The sequence below is a fragment of the Gymnodraco acuticeps genome, unplaced genomic scaffold, assembly GCF_902827175.1.
Source record: "Gymnodraco acuticeps unplaced genomic scaffold, fGymAcu1.1, whole genome shotgun sequence".
Classification (NCBI taxonomy): Eukaryota; Metazoa; Chordata; class Actinopteri; order Perciformes; family Bathydraconidae; genus Gymnodraco; species Gymnodraco acuticeps.
This window is the reverse complement of record NW_022990271.1, coordinates 6,871,067-6,892,634: the sequence shown is the minus strand read 5'-3', so window position 1 is coordinate 6,892,634 and position 21,568 is coordinate 6,871,067. Positions and strand designations below refer to the sequence as shown.

At 42.3% G+C, this 21,568-nt stretch overlaps 2 protein-coding genes across 6 annotated transcripts; both read right to left on the bottom strand.

Annotated features, from left to right (window-relative positions):
- Positions 1–1,150: 1,150 nt before the first annotated feature.
- On the bottom strand, positions 1,151–3,940 carry mibp2 (muscle-specific beta 1 integrin binding protein 2). Of its 2 annotated transcripts, XM_034221349.1 has the most exons (8): positions 3,673–3,940; positions 2,633–2,723; positions 2,370–2,418; positions 2,027–2,219; positions 1,870–1,941; positions 1,661–1,767; positions 1,481–1,575; positions 1,151–1,401 (listed from the first exon to the last, which is right to left on the bottom strand). In XM_034221349.1, the coding sequence occupies exons 1-7, from the start codon at positions 3,696–3,698 to the stop codon at positions 1,490–1,492; spliced, it is 624 nt and encodes a 207-aa protein (XP_034077240.1). In that variant the 5' UTR covers positions 3,699–3,940; the 3' UTR covers positions 1,151–1,401; positions 1,481–1,489. The 2 variants fall into 2 exon arrangements, with proteins under 2 accessions (XP_034077240.1, XP_034077241.1); XM_034221350.1 differs by lacking the exons at positions 2,370–2,418; positions 3,673–3,940.
- Positions 3,941–16,704: 12,764 nt separating this feature from the next.
- Positions 16,705–20,848, bottom strand: LOC117549236 (hyaluronan and proteoglycan link protein 3-like). 4 transcript variants are annotated; one of them, XM_034220941.1, is made up of 8 exons: positions 20,809–20,848; positions 20,490–20,627; positions 19,098–19,211; positions 18,767–18,989; positions 18,525–18,670; positions 17,722–18,024; positions 17,502–17,543; positions 16,705–17,418 (listed from the first exon to the last, which is right to left on the bottom strand). In XM_034220941.1, exons 3-8 carry the CDS (start codon positions 19,204–19,206, stop codon positions 17,123–17,125), a joined length of 1,119 nt encoding a protein of 372 aa, XP_034076832.1. In that variant the 5' UTR covers positions 19,207–19,211; positions 20,490–20,627; positions 20,809–20,848; the 3' UTR covers positions 16,705–17,122. The 4 variants fall into 4 exon arrangements, with proteins under 4 accessions (XP_034076832.1, XP_034076833.1, XP_034076835.1 ...); XM_034220942.1 differs by having other exon boundaries at positions 20,490–20,689; positions 20,809–20,821; XM_034220944.1 differs by lacking the exon at positions 20,809–20,848 and having other exon boundaries at positions 17,502–17,584; positions 20,490–20,785.
- Between the last annotated feature and the right edge of the window lie 720 nt (positions 20,849–21,568).

The following is a 21,568-nucleotide window of genomic DNA, read 5'->3' as shown; positions in this document are numbered from 1 at the left end:
CAACAACCATGCCACCTGTCTGGAACTAGAGAAACCCATAAGAGCTGCTTTGTTCTGGGTGAATAATACAACACATGCCGTCTTGGTCAGACCTCCATTAGCCCTGCATGCAGCGTAATATCAACATTTGAGGATTGTTTTTTTCCAGCAAGACACAGCAGTGGAAAACTGACTGGGTTAGGTGACTAATATCATGTAGTTTGTTTTTGCAGCAGGTTGGTTTGGTGACGAGTGTTTTTAAAGCAAAGATGAAAACATAAAATAATGAGAAGGGTTATACACAACAGCAACCTCATACCACTGTTACCTACTTTCCATCAGCTTTATAGTCAAATGTGTAACATGCTTTAGCACTATTACAGTAGTGAAGAAAGGCCGAGTGAATACGATTTTCCCCTCCCACAGAGGGGCCTGACACCTTGGATGTGTCATCTAGATTTAATCTGAAGTATTTTTCCATTACAGAAAAAACAAATGCAGTACTGACACATTAGCTTAATACAAAGGCATGGGCTAAATTCATTATCATTGAATTGCAATATTGCACTAGCTGCTAAAGGTTCTTGTTATTTCAGTGTAGCTTTTTCTAAAGACAAAAGTGTCTTTGGTTACTTTTATTACACAGGATATTGCATTTTATTGATTAACTATTATAGGAATGTACAGATAATAATAAAAACGTTTAATTATTGCAACTGGAGAGAAGCATCTTTTGAAAATATTCTCTTAGAATATGGTGAAAATAAAACACTGCCCACTTGCTCCAAGTGATGGTCTGCCTTCCAGACCTTTTAATATGCATTTCTAGAGTACTAAAAAGTCTCAACATGCATAATATACTGCATGAACCAACGCTCTCAATATAATATGTAATCTTGCAATAAAATAAAACCCAAGTAAAGGGACCTTTGATGTAGTTTATTAAAAAAAGAAAAGAAAAAACTTCCAGGGAAATAGTGTGTCTGAATTTAGAGAAGGGTTGTACTAGAGGTCACAAGGTGCAACCTTGTGATTCCACTTATCACCAACTGTTGCCTGAGAGGAAGATAGTGAAAGCAGTCTGCTCACAGCGTCTCACTTAACAGTGCTAAACATGGGGACTATTTGGAGCTGTTAATTTCCCTTTTAAATAAATCAGAAAAGCACAACATTTGCAGAAGGATCATTTATTGACATAAGTGCAACCATCCTCTGAAAATACCCATAGACTTGCGGGAGTTAATGCTGTAACAAAGCAATAAATATGGTAGATATAAAAACATGCCAGCATTTTATGCCATCAGTTAAACATTTACAAAACATCGTAGCAGTCAGCTCAATGAGCTGCCAGGTTGAAACTTAAGGCAAGGCGGTGTTCTGCTTGCAAGCTGAGTAAATGCTCCCTTTATCTGAATGTAGGACCTGTAATACAGAAAGATAATTAGAAACTCACATTTGGGTGGAGGCATTTTGGAACAGGACAGTGGGATGATTTGTTTACCTTTGTTAATTAAAAAGACTTCTGGATATTATTCAGGATGTCACCGTAGACAAAGTTGAACAGTTGCTCCTTTGACTTGGTTCCATCTAGCTGCACTGTAATAACAAACAAGTTATAATCAAGAGAAGAAATTGTAATCTTTAAATATATTTTTAAAAAAAAGCAAAAGTGCATACTTACAGACATCAACATCTGATGACTCCATGACGTTCTTGTGTTTCAAATACATGGGCCAGACGTGGCCCTCGAACAGGCCGGGGGGGTCTGGCACCGCGTAGTTCCTAGAGCTGCAGAGAGACACAACACCAATTACATAAAGCTAATTAAAAAAAACAGAGCTAGACTATAAACACCAGTTAGCAACAGTGTCTGAACACTAAAGCACTTACCACCTCCTCTTTTTGCATTCTTCATGTGGGATGGAAATAAAGAAGCGTTGGTTCAGCACGTCGATCAAAGGTCTGCAAGGCAAGAGTCAAAATAAACATCAAGACTGACGGATCACACCTTGTTTTAACAGTGAGAGATAACACCATGTGTCCTTACCTGTAGGTGTAAAGCAGAAAGCCTTCCACAAGGAGGATGTGAGTCTCCTCCTCATCCTCTTTGTGGTCAGCCTTTGGGACGATCTCAGTATCCAGGGTGTTATTGACGCCATGAGACTTCTCAAACTTCACGGGGTTGTCCAGCCATGCATAGATCGTACTCATCATGGCGTCCATGTCCAGGGCAGTAATGACTGAAGTGCAAAGAAGCGCATAGAAAGTAAGAAATGTATTCGGTGCTCAAGTTTGACTATATTGCAAGCAAATTACATTTATGCATGTACAGACATACGACACAAACAAACAAACACACTCAAACCCTTTCATTAAGAACCTGGGCTTACCATCGTACTGCTTAAAGCCATCTTCACCAACTTCAATCTGATCTTGGGGCTGAAAGATACAATAAGATGTACCCAGGTGCATACCACTCGAGCTACCACTCTGCTGTATGGAAGGCTCCGATAGCCTTTTACTCAAGAATTTAAACTATATCTAGTAACACAGGCAGCAAAGTGTTAACACTGTACCAACTTGTGTTACTCAGAGCCCTCCCTTTGGTTAACTGTATTCAATATTCAAAGACAGGTGTGTGTATGTGGCTCACCTTGAAGAAGTCATCCTGGTGTACCACACAACAGTTGGGCAGGGTTTTGATCAGTTTGTTGGTGAGGGTGGTTTTCCCTCCGTTGGTAACGCTGCAAGGAACAAAGCAATACATTAATGTTGGACAATGCAACCTACATTGTTACATTTACAGATGAATGGTTTTACTAACACTTGAAATACATGGTACCTAGCCTTTAAAGAAGTACTTGTGAAAAATACAACTTCATTTTGAATGGTAAATATACTTTATTCATAAAGACATGCATCACAGATCAAGCTATGTGTAAAACTTCGTAAATGCATGACAGAAAACATTGACAATTCTCTTTATCTTAATATTATGCTGCTTATTACGATTCTCACTAAAACATTGTTCAAGGTCGAATAATCATTTTGTACTGTAAACAACCATTTCGTTTTTGACCATTATAACACATCAATGTCATTGTGAGGGTATTCACCGTAATTTAGTTCAGATATGTTAAACATTATGTAATTACACATTAACATAGATTTGCACTTATTTCCTCAACAAAACAGTTCAACCTTAAATAGCCACCGTCAGTTTTAAACGTTAAAACATATTTTTAATTCATAATCAATAGTATTGCTGTAATTGTTGTAGTTTGTATTAGTTTTCTTTGAAAAAGGGGAGGCATGTTTGAATGAATAGTGGTACAAAAAAAGAAATTGTACACAAACTGTACACATTTTATGAATGACTTTAGGCATTGAAGACTGCCTCATGGCATAAAAGGGTGGATCACCTGTGCATTATGGCGGGTTTGCTTATTGTTTTACATGCTAGTAAACGTTAGCTTTGTTTATTTACTTAAATCACCAGGATAAACCCTTATACAAAACGGAAAAATCATCACTAACATAGAGTTTTTTGAACAGCAGTACAACAAAAAGGAAGCTACACTATAGCGGATGTCATAACCGCCCTCTCCTCCACGTGTGCCTTGTACGGCCTAGCAGCTCCAGTTAGCCAGCTAGCTTAGCATAGCCTCCGTTCATACATCCGTAGGAACTCACCCGCCGATGCCGATGATGTACTTCATGATTTCGGATGGTTAAAGCTTGTAGACAGAAGGGTTCAAAAACGTCAATAAACCGGTGCAGGATCGCAGTGATCGGACGGGAAGAAAGCTTAAAAAAGAGAAGGTTACAACAGGAAACGTCAACTACTTAATTCCTCCATGGCACTTGAGTTAAGTGGGTTAGAGCAGAGACGAGGCAGTGTCACTCGGACGCGGTCTTCCACCGAGAGAGGGCCGTCAGTTCAATGCTGCTGCTACACATACTGAGGATAGGCGACCTGATTGGCTATTTAAACACCTCCACCACGCTCAGAAAACCAGAAACAGCCTATCAGGAGCGAGTTTTACCGCAGCTCCATCCCACTTCCTCTATTCGCCCACCACTTGTGCTACCCCTTCTACTATGATGTCAACTTAATTTATAATAGACGAAAAGAAAAACTAAGTAAAAATAAAAAGAGACACAACGAGAGAAAGTATGTTTGTGTTTTTGTCATGTGACCTGAGTCAAACTCATTATTTCTATTTGAAACTATATACTCCACCTGAACCAAACTACATTACATTCCTTGTACTTTTAAATGATGTTGGGCCCACATTTAATTAGGCTTTACCCGGCTCTGAATATTGGAAAAATGAATTGACCGGATTTGAAAAGCCTAACAAAGAAACGTATGCTCTCAAGAAATAAACTATTGTCTTTAGTCTGCCTATATTAAACATAATACACACATAATATAGCTACAAGATAAAGCTGCCAGCAGGAGGATCACATCTTTACATTGCTGTGGTGTTTATTTCACCAGCATGCAGCTGACCTCTGTCTGATTTGTATAGAAACTTCCCAACCAATGACAGAGTTTCCTGAGGATGCACCAAAATATTACTTATGATGGGGTTTACACCCTCGAGAACCTCAGCTATGAAGAGTAAGTCGCCAAGTGAAGTGGAATTCAATGTCATTTTGTAGGATTTTCTATTCATAGTTTGACGCAACTTCATTCTGCGATTTTGTAGGAGATTTTTCCAGGTTTAAAACAATATACAGAACAAAAGCTCTACAATTCAAAGTGATGTAATGTGTGGTAGGGGTCAACCTGAGATAATTGAACTAAACATTATTAAAAAATATAAATAGCTTGAGCTGGGGTCCATATGCCAAATGAGTATTTTCCACCTAACTCATTATCCTCATTTTACCTCATTGATAACACGTTTACTTTTTAAATGTGACTGGGAGATTATTGGAATGACACCAGGGATAATCATGTTTTTCATGCCTCATTTCAGTAAGGAAGGCCTTTTCTGGGAATCCTCATTTTTGTATTGTCTGCTTTATGCCTACAGGTAACAGTATTACCCTACAGCATGCATCACATTAGATGTGTCCTTTGAGTTTGAACAAAGCACTTTCAGATAACACATCTGCAGCTTAACCATGTCTGATTCTACCAACAGCTGAAGGAATAAATATCAAAAGACAGTTTTAAGGTTGTGTCACTGATCAGCTGTGTAAGTGGTGCGAGATAATCCTGTTCCAAGAAAGATAGACAATATGTGTTGATGTATCACATGCACTAACCAGTGATGGAAGAGGTACTCAGATCCTTTAGTTATGTGTGCTGAAGCAATACCAAGAAAAATGTGACAAAACTTTAGTGTATGTACTTAAATGTATGGTTGTCATCATCAAAATGTAATTAAGTATAAGGACTCATTATAAGGTAGAATGGCTTCTGTCAGTGTTATGATCCATTATTATACTTAGGATATTCTACTATTATTATTATTATTCACATTATTATAATTATAGTAATAATAATTATTGTTATTGTTAATTTTATTAATGGTTGTAGTTGTATTATTTCTGATGCATTACAGGGGACGCAGTATTTCATTCTGGTAATAGGAAAATATTGAGTTCATAATAATTAATTTTAACCAGGTGAAAGCCCCTTGAGATCAAACATATCTATTTTTCAAGGGTGGCCTGCAGCACATTGGTTACATTACATTACATTGCATTTAGCTGACGCTTTTATTCAAAGCGACTTACAATAAGTACGTTCGACCAGGAAGACACAACCTTGAAGAAAACAGAATCATATAAGTACATCAGGTTTCATAGAGCCAAACATTTCAAGTGCTACTCAACTGGCTTTAGATAAGCCAGTCCTTTATTAGTATATAAGTGCTTTGTTAATAGTTCTATCGCTCGAAGTGGAGTCGAAAGAGATGAGTTTTCAGTCTGCGCCGGAAGATGTGCAAGCTATCTGCTGTCCTGATGTCAATGGGGAGCTCATTCCACCATCTTGGAGCCAGGATAGCAAACCCACGTGTTTTTGCCGATGGGAACTTGGGTCCCCCTCGCAGCGAGGGCGCAGCGACTCGTTTGGCTGATGCAGAGCGTAGTGCACGCGCTGGGGTGTACGGTTTAACCATGTCCTGTGTGCATCTGGACCCGGTGACGACATTACCTATTGACGCAGCAACCACTGTAAGTTATATTCTTGTTTAATTAGACTTCTCTGTTTCATTTATTCGACTCTGTATAAATTGTTATTGTAGCTTAAACGGCTAAATCGCGTTTGAGAGATTTTAAATCTCAGATCTGCTCAGGCGAAACCTGCTTTACAGGTCTCAGCACTCAAGCCTGCATTAATATAGGCACGGCCAGTCTATTGTCGCCCATCAGCTGTAGATAGTTAACTAATTAGAAGGCCGTGGCCCTACAGCTGTGAGAACTGAGCAATCAGGCGTCCATTTCGGGTAGCTCTTTCCTGGAGCGTCAGCTTCAGCGTCAGACAGCCGAAGACTGACAAAGACATTGGAGTCCTGCGGGAGTAAGACTGACAAAGACATTGGAGTCCTGCGGGAGTCACGAGGGAGGCAAAGAGGAGGCAAATCCTACTCTGATTGAGCTGGTGTCTTATTTATCTTTTCTTTAGTTTTCTAGCCCCTCATGCTATAATCATGTGTATTTTCTCCATTCCTGTTCATGTGTGTTCTCGCAATTATCACTGGCCCCGTGTATCTCCTAATCAATATAACCGGCCTGCTCTCGTCTATCCCACGTGCTCCACTGAGATCCAACATCTAGTTTCTGGTGGCCTGTGGAATTGCCAGTCAGCTGTTCCTAAGGCTGACTTCATCTCTGGCTACGCCTCCCTGCAGTCTCTGGATTTCCTTGCTCTCACTGAGACCTGGATTACTCCATCCAACACATCCACCCCAGCAGCTCTCTCCACTGCATATTCCTTCTCCCATACACCCAGACCCACTGGCAGAGGAGGTGGCACTGGTCTCCTGCTCTCTCCCAAATGGAGCTTTTCCCTCTTCAAGCTACCTAACTTCACTCCTTCCACCTTTGAATTCCATGCCGTCACAGTAACCCATCCTATACAGTTAACCATTGTTGTTCTCTACCGTCCACCAGGCGCCTTGGGGGACTTCTTGGAGGAATTAGATAATCTCCTCTCACTCATCCCTGAAACTGGCCCTCCCGCTGTACTTCTCGGAGACTTCAACCTCCAGACGGGGAAGATAGACGAACTAACATCCCTGTTAACCGCCTTTGCTTTCTCACTGTCTCCGTCCCCACCGACTCATAAAGCTGGCAATGTCCTTGATCTCATATTCTCAAGGAACTGCGCTACTTCTAACCTCTCTGTAAACCCGCTCCACACATCCGATCACTTCTTCATTTCATTCTCTCTATCCCTTTCCAAACATAACAAACTAATCTCTTCCCATCCTGCACTTGTCCGCCGTAACCTTCGCTCCCTCTCCCCCTCTACCTTTGCCTCGTTGGTGCTCTCAGCCCTCCCTTCCTCGGATTCGTTCCAACTCCTGCCTCTAAACTCTGCTGCAGAAACTCTCCTCTCTACTCTCTCATCCACTCTGGACTCGCTCTGTCCTCTCACATCTCGGCAGGCTCGTCAGTCCACTCCTGCTCCCTGGCTAAATGATGCACTGCGTGCTAATAGAACCGTCCTTAGGGCAGCAGAGCAGAAATGGTGGAAATCCAAACACCGTGACGACCTCCTAACCTATCAAGCTCTCCTCTCCTCTTTCTCTGCTTCGATCTCTCAGGCAAAAAGCACTTTCTTTCAAGATAAGATCCAATCTTCCTATTCCAATCCTAAAAAAACTATTTTCCATCTTCTCCACCCTCTTGGACCCTCCAAAAGCTCCTCCCCCCTCCTCACTTCTGTCAAGCGACTTTGTTACCCACTTTGAAAAAAAGGTTGATGATATTCGCTCTTCTTTTTCTGACTCACCTTTACTCACCGCTGGGTCACCAGACCCTCCTTCCACCAACACACTTACCTCCTTTACCCCTCTCTCTCCAAGTGAGGTTCTTACCCTCATTACCTCTGCCCGCCCTACCACCTGTCCTCTGGACCCTATCCCTTCAAACCTCCTTCAGACTATCGCTCCTGATATTCTACCGTTTCTCACCCATTTCATCAACACTTCTCTAACTTCTGGTCACTTTCCAAACAGTCTCAAGGAGGCAAGAGTAAACCCTCTCCTAAAGAAACCCACTCTCAACCCGTCTGATGTTATAAACTACAGTCCTGTCTCTCTCCTCCCGTTCCTGTCTAAATCACTTGAACGCGCTGTCTTTAAACAACTCTCCTGTTATCTCAATCAGAACAACCTTCTGGATCCGCACCAGTCTGGTTTCAAGGCAGGTCACTCCACAGAAACTGCTCTCATTGCTGTCACGGAGGAACTGCACACTGCCAAAACTGCATCCCTCTCCTCTGTCATCATCCTGTTGGACCTGTCTGCTGCATTCGACACGGTGAATCATCAGATCCTCCTTCGCACTCTCCAAAAACTTGGAGTTTCAGGCTCTGCACTTTCCCTCCTCACCTCATACCTGAAAGACCGTACCTACAGGGTGACTTGGAGAGGGTCTGAGTCCGACCCTTGTCAATTAACTACAGGGGTCCCTCAGGGCTCTGTTCTTGGTCCCCTCCTCTTCTCCCTGTACACAAACTCGCTTGGATCAGTCATTAGCCCGCATGGTTTTTCTTACCACTGCTACGCTGATGACACCCAATTAATTCTGTCCTTTCCCCGCTCAGAGACCCAGGTCGTTGCACGCATCTCTGCTTGTCTAGCTGACATCTCTCAGTGGATGTCTGCTCACCACCTCAAGCTCAACCTTGACAAGACTGAGCTGCTCTTCCTTCCGGGAAAAGATTGTCCCACTCTTGACCTAACAATCAACATCGGCACCTCAGTTGTTTCCCCGACTCAGACTGCAAGGAATCTGGGTGTGACCCTAGATAACAACCTGTCCTTCACTGCAAACATCGCTGCTACAACCCGTTGCTGCAGATACACGCTTTACAACATCAGGAAGATACGTCCCCAGCTGACTCAGAAAGCGACTCAGGTTCTGGTCCAGGCTCTCGTCATCTCACGCCTAGACTACTGCAACTCCCTCCTGGCTGGTCTACCTGCATGTGCCATCCGACCTCTGCAGCTCATCCAGAATGCAGCGGCTCGTCTGGTCTTCAACCTTCCTAAATTCTCCCACACCACTCCGCTCCTCCGCTCCCTTCACTGGCTTCCGGTAACTGCTAGAATCCACTTCAAGACACTGGTACTTGCTTACCATGCTGCGAATGGATCTGGCCCTTCCTACATCCAGGACATGGTTAAACCGTACACCCCAGCGCGTGCACTACGCTCTGCATCAGCCAAACGACTCGTTGCGCCCTCGCTGCGAGGGGGACCCAAGTTCCCATCGGCTAAAACACGTGGGTTTGCTGTCCTGGCTCCAAGATGGTGGAATGAGCTCCCCATTGACATCAGGACGGCAGATAGCTTGCACATCTTCCGGCGCAAACTGAAAACTCATCTCTTTCGACTCCACTTCGAGCGTTAGAACTATTAACGAAGCACTTTTATACTAATAAAGGACTGGCTTACCTAAAGCCAGTTGAGTAGCACTTGAAATGTTTGGCTCTATGAAACCTGATGTACTTATATGATTCTGTTTTCTTCAAGGTTGTGTCTTCCTGGTCGAATGTACTTATTGTAAGTCGCTTTGGATAAATGCAATGTAATGTAATGTACGAAGGGCCAGATCCATTCGCAGCATGGTAAGCAAGTACCAGTGTCTTGAAGTGGATTCTAGCAGTTACTGGAAGCCAGTGAAGGGAGCGGAGGAGCGGAATGGTGTGGGAAAATTTAGGTAGGTTGAAGACCAGACGAGCCGCTGCATTCTGGATGAGCTGCAGAGGTCGGATGGCACATGCAGGTAGACCAGCCAGGAGGGAGTTGCAGTAGTCTAGGCGTGAGATGACGAGAGCCTGGACCAGAACCTGCGTCGCTTTCTGTGTCAGCTGGGGACGTATCTTCCTGATGTTGTAAAGCGTGTATCTGCAGCAGCGGGTTGTAGCAGCAATGTTTGCAGTGAAGGACAGTTTGTTATCTAGGATCACACCCAGATTCCTTGCAGTCTGAGTCGGGGAAACAACTGAGGTGCCAATGTTGATTGTTAGGTCAAGAGTGGGACAATCTTTTCCCGGAAGGAAGAGCAGCTCAGTCTTGTCAAGGTTGAGCTTGAGGTGATGAGCAGACATCCACTGAGAGATGTCAGCTAGACAAGCAGAGATGCGTGCGACGACCTGGGTCTCTGAGCGGGGAAAGGACAGAATTAATTGGGTGTCGTCAGCGTAGCAGTGGTATGAAAAACCATGCGGGCTAATGACTGATCCGAGCGAGTTTGTGTACAGGGAGAAGAGGAGGGGACCAAGAACAGAGCCCTGAGGGACCCCTGTAGTTAATTGACAAGGGTTGGACTCAGACCCTCTCCAAGTCACCCTGTAGGTACGGTCTTTCAGATATGAGGTGAGGAGGGAAAGTGCAGAGCCTGAAACTCCAAGTTTTTGGAGAGTGCGAAGGAGGATCTGATGATTCACCGTGTCGAATGCAGCAGACAGGTCCAACAGGATGATGACAGAGGAGAGGGATGCAGTTTTGGCAGTGTGCAGTTCCTCCGTGACAGCAATGAGAGCAGTTTCTGTGGAGTGACCTGCCTTGAAACCAGACTGGTGCGGATCCAGAAGGTTGTTCTCATGGAGATAACAGGAGAGTTGTTTAAAGACAGCGCGTTCAAGTGATTTAGACAGGAACGGGAGGAGAGAGACAGGCCTGTAGTTTATAACATCAGACGGGTTGAGAGTAGGTTTCTTTAGGAGAGGGTTTACTCTTGCCTCCTTGAGACTGTTTGGAAAGTGACCAGAAGTTAGAGAAGTGTTGATGAAATGGGTGAGAAATGGTAGAATATCAGGAGCGATAGTCTGAAGGAGGTTTGAAGGGATAGGGTCCAGAGGACAGGTGGTAGGGCGGGCAGAGGTAATGAGGGTAAGAACCTCACTTGGAGAGAGAGGGGAAAAGGAGGTTAGTGTGTTGGTGGAAGGAGGGTCTGGTGACCCAGCGGTGAGTAAAGGTGAGTCAGAAAAAGAAGAGCAAATATCATCAACCTTTTTTTTTTCAAAGTGGGTAACAAAGTCGCTTGACAGAAGTGAGGAGGGGGGAGGGGCTTTTGGAGGGTCCAAGAGGGTGGAGAAGATGGAAAATAGTTTTTTGGGATTGGAATAGGAAGATTGGATCTTATCTTGAAAGGAAGTGCTTTTTGCCTGAGAGATCGAAGCAGAGAAAGAGGAGAGGAGAGCCTGATAGGTTAGGAGGTCGTCACGGTGTTTGGATTTCCACCGTTTCCGCTCTGCTGCCCTAAGGACGGTTCTATTAGCACGCAGTGCATCATTTAGCCAGGGAGCAGGAGGGGACTGACGAGCCTGCCGAGATGTGAGAGGACAGAGAGAGTCCAGAGTGGATGAGAGAGTAGAGAGGAGAGATTCTGCAGCAGAGTTTGAAGGCAGGAGTTGGAACGAGTCAGAGGAAGGGAGGGCTGAGAGCACTGACGAGGCAAAGGTAGAGGGGGAGAGGGAACGAAGGTTACGGCGGACAAGTGCAGGATGAGAAGAGATTAGTTTGTTATGTTTGGAAAGGGGTAGAGAGAATGAAATGAAGAAGTGATCGGATGTGTGGAGCGGGTTTACAGAGAGGTTAGAAGTAGCGCAGTTCCTTGAGAATATGAGATCAAGGACATTGCCAGCTTTATGAGTCGGTGGGGACGGAGACAGTGAGAAAGCAAAGGCGGTTAACAGGGATGTTAGTTCGTCTATCTTCCCCGTCTGGAGGTTGAAGTCTCCGAGAAGTACAGCGGGAGGGCCAGTTTCAGGGATGTGTGAGAGGAGATTATCTAATTCCTCCAAGAAGTCCCCCAAGGCGCCTGGTGGACAGTAGAGAACAACAATGGTTAACTGTATAGGATGGGTTACTGTGACGGCATGGAATTCAAAGGTGGAAGGAGTGAAGTTAGGTAGCTTGAAGAGGGAAAAGCTCCATTTGGGAGAGAGCAGGAGACCAGTGCCACCTCCTCTGCCAGTTGGTCTGGGTGTATGGGAGAAGGAATATGCAGTGGAGAGAGCTGCTGGGGTGGATGTGTTGGATGGAGTAATCCAGGTCTCAGTGAGAGCAAGGAAATCCAGAGATTGCAGGGAGGCGTAGCCAGAGATGAAGTCAGCCTTAGGAACAGCTGTCTGGCAATTCCACAGGCCACCTGAAACTAGATGTTGGATCTCAGTGGAGCATGTGGGATAGACGAGAGCAGGCCGGTTATATTGATTACGAGATACACGGGGCCAGTGATAATTGCGAGAACACACATGAACAGGAATGGAGAAAATACACATGATTATAGCATGAGGGGTTAGAAAACTAAAGAAAAGTGAAATAAGACACCAGCTCAATCAGAGTAGGATTTGCCTCCTCTTTGCCTCCCTCGTGACTCCCGTAGGACTCCAATGTCTTTGTCAGTCTTACTCCCGTAGGACTCCAATGTCTTTGTCAGTCTTCGGCTGTCTGACGCTTAAGCTGACGCTCCAGGAAAGAGCTACCTAAAATGGACGCCTGATTGCTGAGTTCTCACAGCTGTAGGGGCACGCCCCTCTAATTAGTTAACTATCTACAGCTGATGGGCGACAATAGACTGGCCCTGCCTATATTATAATGCAGGATTGAGAGCTGAGACCTGTGAAGCAGGTTTCGCCTGAGCAGATCTGAGATTTAAAATCTCTCAAAAGCGATTTAGCCGTTTTAGCTACAATAACTACAGAACAATTATACAGAGTAGAATAAATGAAACAGAGAAGTCTAATTAAACAAGAATATAACTTACAGTGGTTGCTGCGTCAATAGGAAATGTCGTCACCCGGTCAGATGTACACTGAGTTCATCAGATTTTAAATGCGGTATTTAAATGCTTTTTTAGGTGAAAGATGACTGAGTCACGCGGTTGTACTTCACGCAATCAATAGACTGGCCCTGCCTATATTATAATGCAGGATTGAGAGCTGAGACCTGTGAAGCAGGTTTCGCCTGAGCAGATCTGAGATTTAAAATCTCTCAAAAGCGATTTAGCCGTTTTAGCTACGATAACTACAGAACAATTATACAGAGTAGAATAAATGAAACAGAGAAGTCTAATTAAACAAGAATATAACTTACAGTGGTTGCTGCGTCAATAGGAAATGTCGTCACCCGGTCAGATGTACACTGAGTTCATCAGATTTTAAATGCGGTATTTAAATGCTTTTTTAGGTGAAAGATGACTGAGTCACGCGGTTGTACTTCACGCAATCAATAGACTGGCCCTGCCCATAGGCGGCGCGTGAGGCTCAGGTTTGGGAAGGCTAAATTACTTTTTTTTTCATCTTACGCTGCCCGCCTCCGGCGTCTATAGAAAAGAGATCAACTCAATGAAAGCACCGCTTGCTGACCGATCAGAGCTCAGTGTGCGGAGTTTAAATCTATCAAGTCATATTACAGGAAAAAGGAAATGCAGTTTAAACTGCCGTATGCAGAGAAGACGCCGACGTGTCGCACTTATCATTCATATCACATCATCAATCACATCATCGATCTCACATCGATATCACAATATTTCCTTATCTGAGTCAGCTTCTCGAGCCGTATCTGGCCGTGCAAGACTTAGTTACATTGTCACATATACTGTATGCAGACGTATTATTTTAAGCAACACATTAAGTTGACGAAACACTCAACTCAAATGTAATAAAGTCAGATCCCCTCGTGTTTTAGATGGGGCAGTATCATAAAACTGTTGTACGCTTTCAAACACTCGCTAGTTTATTTTTTAACGAGTTGTTCTGTATTCTCCTTGCAGGTGCAACTATGTGGCTTGTATCCTGGATTATATGTTTAAGTCATCATGGATGTTTAAAGTTCATATTTGTCTAATATTAGTTTACTTTTCATTAATGAAGTATGATGTTGCGCTGTCAGTACACTTGTTCCTGTTTGTGATTGGTCAAATGTAGCTAACCCCGCCCCTTTCACGTGAACGCGTTCTCAGCTGGAGAGAGAAACCCTGGCTTGATTTACCGAGTTGATAACCAGCGCCGTAGGACCGTTTAGCGAGATCGCGTTTGTTAGGGTTAGTTAAGATAACTCAAGCATATCCAGGGTCTGTTGAACTGGCTTCGTACAGGGCACAGGTGGCTGCATAGCAGCGCTAATGTCAAAGACATTATATTTGTATTTTACCAGGATGCAGTTACACAAATATTTGGGAAGGCTTAGCCTTCCCTAGCCTACAGCACCCGCCGCCCCTGGCCCTGCCTATATTATAATGCAGGATTGAGAGCTGAGACCTGTGAAGCAGGTTTCGCCTGAGCAGATCTGAGATTTAAAATCTCTCAAAAGCGATTTAGCCGTTTTAGCTACAATAACTACAGAACAATTATACAGAGTAGAATAAATGAAACCGAGAAGTCTAATTAAACAAGAATATAACTTACAGTGGTTGCTGCGTCAATAGGAAATGTCGTCACCCGGTCAGATGTACACTGAGTTCATCAGATTTTAAATGCGGTATTTAAATGCTTTTTTAGGTGAAAGATGACTGAGTCACGCGGTTGTACTTCACGCAATCAATAGACTGGCCCTGCCTATATTATAATGCAGGATTGAGAGCTGAGACCTGTGAAGCAGGTTTCGCCTGAGCAGATCTGAGATTTAAAATCTCTCAAAAGCGATTTAGCCGTTTTAGCTACAATAACTACAGAACAATTATACAGAGTATATTTTATGTTACATGTTACACATGTAATATAAAAACAACAGAACAACAATAAGGACGACATACAACATAATGTAATTTGATTTGTAAGAAAAATGTCAATCTGAAAAGTAATGAGTAACTGTAGCTGACAGATTAATAAAGTACATCAACAGAAATCTAGTGTAGTATAGAAGTATTAGTAAACAAGACACAAGAAACAGGTAGTCTAAAATGGAAATACAAGGTTCAGTGACTGACAAGAAATAATAATTTGACTTAACAATGTAAAAACCCACACAATTGTATTGTTTTTTATGTAAAAAATAAAAGAAAGAACAACATTTTGTCATGCAAGATGGAGCTAAAAGTGCTTTGTGATTTAAAACTGAACAATACTTTTTTTATTTGGCACTTGTTTTTAGTAAGTAACTTATTTTCTTTGAATAAATGCCTAAATGAGTGTGTTTCCACTCACACAAATATTGTTTCACACACTTTCAGTCACGGGTGTGGAGGTCAGAGCACAAATCCACTTCCTTTCAACATATTTCAGTTGTTGTGGCAGTATACAGTATCCTTTCCTAATAATTCAATATTGCATTAATCTTGAACTTGGCACTTTCTGGTTGCTAAAGCAGTAAGTATGATCATTTTCATAGCTTAATGAACAGAACACATTGAGATTCACACTGAGACTAAGTTAACCCTCAGCCGTGAGTGATTTTATAACCAAATCATTTGTCATTGTGTTTCCTGACATGAAGGCCTGAGACACTAAAACCAGCCACATGGCAAATATCCCACTGTCCCCCATACGTATGTCTCATAAACCTGAGAGATCGAGGAGTACGTGAACACACTTCTGTGAGTGTACACTGTGTTCTCTATGCTGCTTCGCTCTCCTCCCCCTCCCTGTTCGGACGTCACATTTCACCTCTGATTTCCAGCAGTCACATTTCTTTCATCCTGCATTATTCACATTTAATATGATTGTATTACCATAAATGCCACATTTTCTGCATGACTGCAGTTTGTTCACAGTAAATTCATGACAATCTTTTAAATCCATTGATTCAATCTGGCCGTGTGATACTGTTGGTGGATCATGACGCATGTGGTGGTGTAAACCTTCAATTTCATTAAAGGTTGTTTATTTGTGATGTAACTGAGAGAGTTTATATTGTTTAATAGTTTCTGCAAATTTTGTTCTGCTCTTATTGTCCACCCAAAAACATACAAACATGTGACTGCCATCTGCTGGCTGTGACAAGTGTTGCTACTTTTTAGATCAAAAGACACACATGCACACACACACGCACACATACACGCACACACACACGCACAAAAAACAGTAGTGTTTCCCACAGAGAAAGGGAAACACTACTGTTTTTTTATTTTAAATGTTGAGCTTTCAATTATTTCTTTGTGTTTGAAAACAATATTAATATTGTCATCACAAGTTGCAAAAATATGTCTTACTATTACAACTTCATAGTAATGGCACGTGAAATAGAAATAAAGAGTATATTGTGTAGAAAATGTTTGAATGTAAATATACCTTGCTTCAATGTCTGTCTTCTATACCAACATATCAACTTACAAGACAGTACATTGTCTTGTAAGAACTTTTTTTTTTTACTTGAAATACGCAGAATTATAATGGCTTGTTGATGTTTACAGTATCAAGTGATCTTTTTTTGATATTTCTAATTTGTCTTTGGTTTATGTTCTGTTTCTCCTGTGAATATCATAGTTGATTGATTCCCATCTACTTCTTCCATTTATTTTGTTGTCATTGTCAATTGTACAAGTGAGGGAGAGGAGGATGACGTACAGTAATAGGAGGAACTCAACTCTCTTCTAACTAACTTTTTTATTGTCACATGCATTTACAAAGGACAGTGAAGACATTACTCGGAAATAGCTCAAACCATGCATTCTAGGAAATTACTGCATTACACGCAAGACAAGAAGGTGGTAATAATGGGTTGTCTGTTCTTCATAATCATTTTGAAAGCGTATTCATAACCATACAAACATAATCTACAAACAAATACAAGGCATTAGCGCTCAAAGGTATATACGTTATATATTTTTCTTTAATCTAAAAAAAAAGGTTCTGCTATTTCCCTCCTGTTAATTCTCACTGCACACTTAGGCCTAGGTTTCCAAAATGTACACAGTTATAATGACAAGAATGCTCATAAGGATTCACGTTTTTAAGGAAAATTGTGCCATCTTTGCATTTCTGACCCCCAATTCGAGAATGGTTCTACATTAATTCATCCCCTGACTTGTAGCAGTAGACCCCGTGTTTGTGCTGTGGAGGAGGGAAGCCGAAACTGTGCACCCCTGGCTCTGAGGGGCCACAGTTTCTCCGGGGCCTGGTGATGGGATACCGAACGCTTCCATCAGCCAGCCAGCCTGCGTCACAGCGGTCCAGCACTGAGAGCTTCCAGGCGGCGTACAGCTGTCCCACTTTGGCGACTTGTGCTCCGTCCTCCTGGCACGCCTGCTGGGCCTCCGTCAGGTTCATCGTGTGAGAGGGTTGCAGATAGTAGACTTTACCTTTGAAGAAAACATGTATTGTTATTATTAAGAGAACTCTCTGCAGACTGGATATGATAGTTCAAAGTGTTTGTGTTTCAGACCTCCAACATTAGACAGCAGACGTCCAAGAGTGAGACTGTTGACTTAAAATAAAGGTAATTCTGCTCATTTACTTCAAACTGTCCTGCACATAAAGATAATATTCAGATGAGACACTCGTAATCATTTTTAATCCTTTTTTTCTGTTATAGATTCTGAAAAAGAGCTTCTCTGGAACCAGATTTTGAACCTATCACATTGTTAGATTTCACACCATCTCACCTTGGAGTGTAGAGGAGAAGCAAAAGACATCATAACGATGAAGCTGCAGGTGCCGTCTGCCGTAGCTCCGGACACCTGGGGCCAGGCCGTCCCCTCCGCAGGGCACTCTGGGCCGGGTCATGGGGTACTGGACGGTCCCGTCAGCCAGCCAGCCTGCATTGCACCAGTTCAGGCCCTCCTTCCAGGACTGGAAGAGCTGGGAGAAGGTGGCCAGTGTGGAGGCCTGCTGCTCACAGGCCTGCTGGGCTGCCAGGAAGCTGAGGTGGTAGTGACCACGAGGGTGCTGGTAGGGAAACACCACACCTGTGTGGAGGAATTGATGAGAGGCCTTCAGTGTTACTCACTGGGACACTTTACCTCGTTATTGTTAATATAACACCTGTGTGTCTATGAAAAAATTTCTGCTGTGAAAAAAAGCGTTTACATTCATCAACATTCTACCACAAAAAATCTTCAGCATCACTTCATAATAGCTACTATTACAATAGTTTGATAGTTTTACGGGAAAAATAATATGTTTTACTTCATTGTTGGCTGTAACAGTTACCATTAATTGCCCAGGTCCTCTTTTATGTTTGTGTTTTTGCCCACTGTAAACCTAATTTTGCCTGGAGGGACAATAAAGAGATTGAAACAAATCTCTTTGTACAGAAGAATAGAATATATTAATCAAGTGCAAAGATTACAAGAAGCCTGTCTTCTTCTAAACATCTGCCTATCTTTAAAAAATGGACCTCTGAAGAGTATTGTTGGACTCTTATTGCCGCTTGAGAATGGAGAGCAGTGTATCAGTGTACATATACCCCGTAACTCCAAATAAACTGAAGTGCTCTTGTCCTCCAGTCCGTCCACGACCTCACAGTGGTAACGGCCTGTATCATTTAACATTAGGTTAGTCATCACAAGTGCGGCGTCTCCTGGGAAATCCTGTCTGATCTGCACACGACCCCTGACCAAGAGACATACTGTGAGTTAAAAGACAAACAAGATCATACAGTCCCTAATAAGAGAACAATATATAATCATTATTCATTTTTTTATCAACCTGAATTCCCCAAAACTTCGACTTCGAGAGCCGATAGCCACCAGCACGTCTGTCTCATGTCCCCCAGCTGCAGGCTGCCAGGACCACTTGACCCGGGGTTCCCTTGGTGAGGTCAACTCGGGCTCATACCAAAACCTGCATGGCAGCGTGACATTATCCCCTGTGGCTGCAAACACTGCAGGCTGAGCAGAGTCCACATGGAGCTTCACACCACTGAAGTGAACTATAGGAAATATAGACATTACATACAAGAATGGAGTTTAAAGGATGGACTGAAAGAACACATATAAAAACAATTTTGACAAAAATCATTTATTGATTGTGTGCATACTTTCTTTGTTTCCATTTCCTTTGCGAAAGTCATGGTAGAAGAAGTTGGGGATTGAAAGAGCCAGCTGAACACCCAACAACAGCAGGATTTGGATGCAACAGATCATCATCCTGTCTGTGGGGACAGGAGGAACACACACATCCTGATATTAGTGGTCTCTGTGCCACCCTAAAGCCTGCAGAGAGGAATCTGGCTTGGCTTGTAAGTCCCTTAAAGCACAGTGGAATAATTATGCTTGCATTGTTTTTGCTAGAGTTTTCCGTTGACACACAGACTTCTGTATTTTTGACTTTGAATGCTTCTACAGGAGATTGTCAGTAGAGGGCAGCACAACACCTTGTTAGTGAGCTCTGACTATTTTCTATGAAAATGTAATTTGGCGAATTCGACCACTTTTGTGCACTGTAGTCAATACAAATAATGCGTCTGCATTGTGGCACCACAATATACTGCTTCTGATAACTGATTTATATGACATCAGAGTAAATAAATTACATAGTTTTAAAGGTCTGTTTGAAGGCTACAACATTTAAGTTAAGGGCATTTGACTGATGAAATGGAAAAAAATCCTTTATTTAGATTTGAATAGCTTTGAGTTATGTAACCAAGTGGTTCCAAATCACTACAAAATGACACACTGAACAAATAGGACACATCTCTTTTGTCGAATCTGGTGTCCCCAGGTCACATGTCATGGAAGGTATTAAAAAAAAGATGAAACTTTTCAGGAAATAAATGCTGAAATGTCCATACTAATATATTTGTATAGAAAAGAAGGTGGACTATAAACCCAAATCCAATTTTTTTTCAAAAGAGATGTGTCTCATTTGTCCTCTGTAATAATACCTTGTGTGGAGTTGGAGTCACTGGGCCACATGATATGAAATATATCAGAAAAGATAGTTATATAAACAGAAGCTGGATTAAAATCCAATACAATTGTTGTGTCAAGTGTATAATAAAATGCTGAACTGATTTGGAGTCACTTGGTCACGTGACGAAGCTATTGAAAGAAAATCGAGACTTTTAAATAACAAGTAACAACTTGAATATAAAATAGAAGGTGGACTAAAATCCAGCATACAAAAACGTTTCATTATGCTTTTTCATTAAGCACAACTCTCATCGAAATGAGCTAGCAAGCACAGAAGTATTGCAAGCAACATTGATTTGTTGTAATTAAAACGGTAATTTATGAATGGTCTCGGGTGTGATCGCGCCTGACTGCTAACAGTCAACCTCACGGCGGTCATAATAATAATCTGTATCTTTTGTTGTATAGGCTAATGAAGCTTATTAAACAAATTAAGAACTCTCATTAGGAGCCTAACGATTACGTAGCCTATGTTTGACACACAGTCGTTTTGTTTATTTTGATTTATCCTCACTTACCTTAAAGAACCCAAGCACCTTGATATTTTGCTTGCGAGGTGTCAATCCTTGTCGAAAGGAAAGCTTTGATACTGTGGCACAAAAGTCAGAAGTCTGCTGCTGGGAACAAGTGAGTTTCTCCAAGAGGTCGCAGAAGGTCTGATGCGCCAAATGGGTTTGTGGTCAACGAACAAAAGGCATAAATTAGCTTCTTCTAGTTTCTGTCGAATACAAATATTGTGCAGGTTTAGTGAGTTAATGATAAGAGTGTTCAGTGTTCCAACTGAGACGTAGGGCTGTAATGCTCTGTCGCTATCAGGCTGTAGGACTGGGAACTTACCTGTGTGCGTTTCTCCAACCTGTGAGTGAGGGAGGACAGGATGTCAGGTATGGCTATAGAGAACTCCCCACCCATCAGTGTTTTAAATGTATTGTTTTTCGACTGATGTCAAATAGGAACAAATGTTGCTTTTTCATTATATTTAGCAATCTAAAATGTATTGTACAAAATGGACTTACTATTACATTTTCCAAACTTGTTTGCAAAAATAGCTACATTCAAATATTTAAGAAGGAAATGATTTAACTGAAAAATGTTGATCGATTTCCAATTTCAAACATAATCTTGTTCTACCAAACCATTCAGTTTTTAGGGCGACAGTTATTATCAAAAGTTATAACATTTTATACTACAAAACAGGTTAAGTGAACTACGTGATTGACTTTCCAGTATGAGTTATTTGTGTCCTGCTCCCACAAACACAAGTGGGAGTATCACTTTTGTTTTAATTATAGTAAACCCTCCTTAATAAATAGTCTCATGTTTTGCAGCTGTTTGTGTAGGAGTATCTTGGGAGAAAACTCCATTGCTTCCCATTTAAACCTTCTGAAAGCAGATGTCTAGAGAGGGTCCCTTTATCAGCCCAGCTGTTGGCTGACTTTTTTTGACCTCGAAGCACTGTGATCTTTTATAGGAAACCCTGCTATGTTACATAAATACACTCCCACGCATATAAGGAATGGCATACACAGTGTGGACAGATGTGTTTGAAATGCTCCGTCTTCCACCTCATTTATATCATAGACTTTGCCAGGGGCCA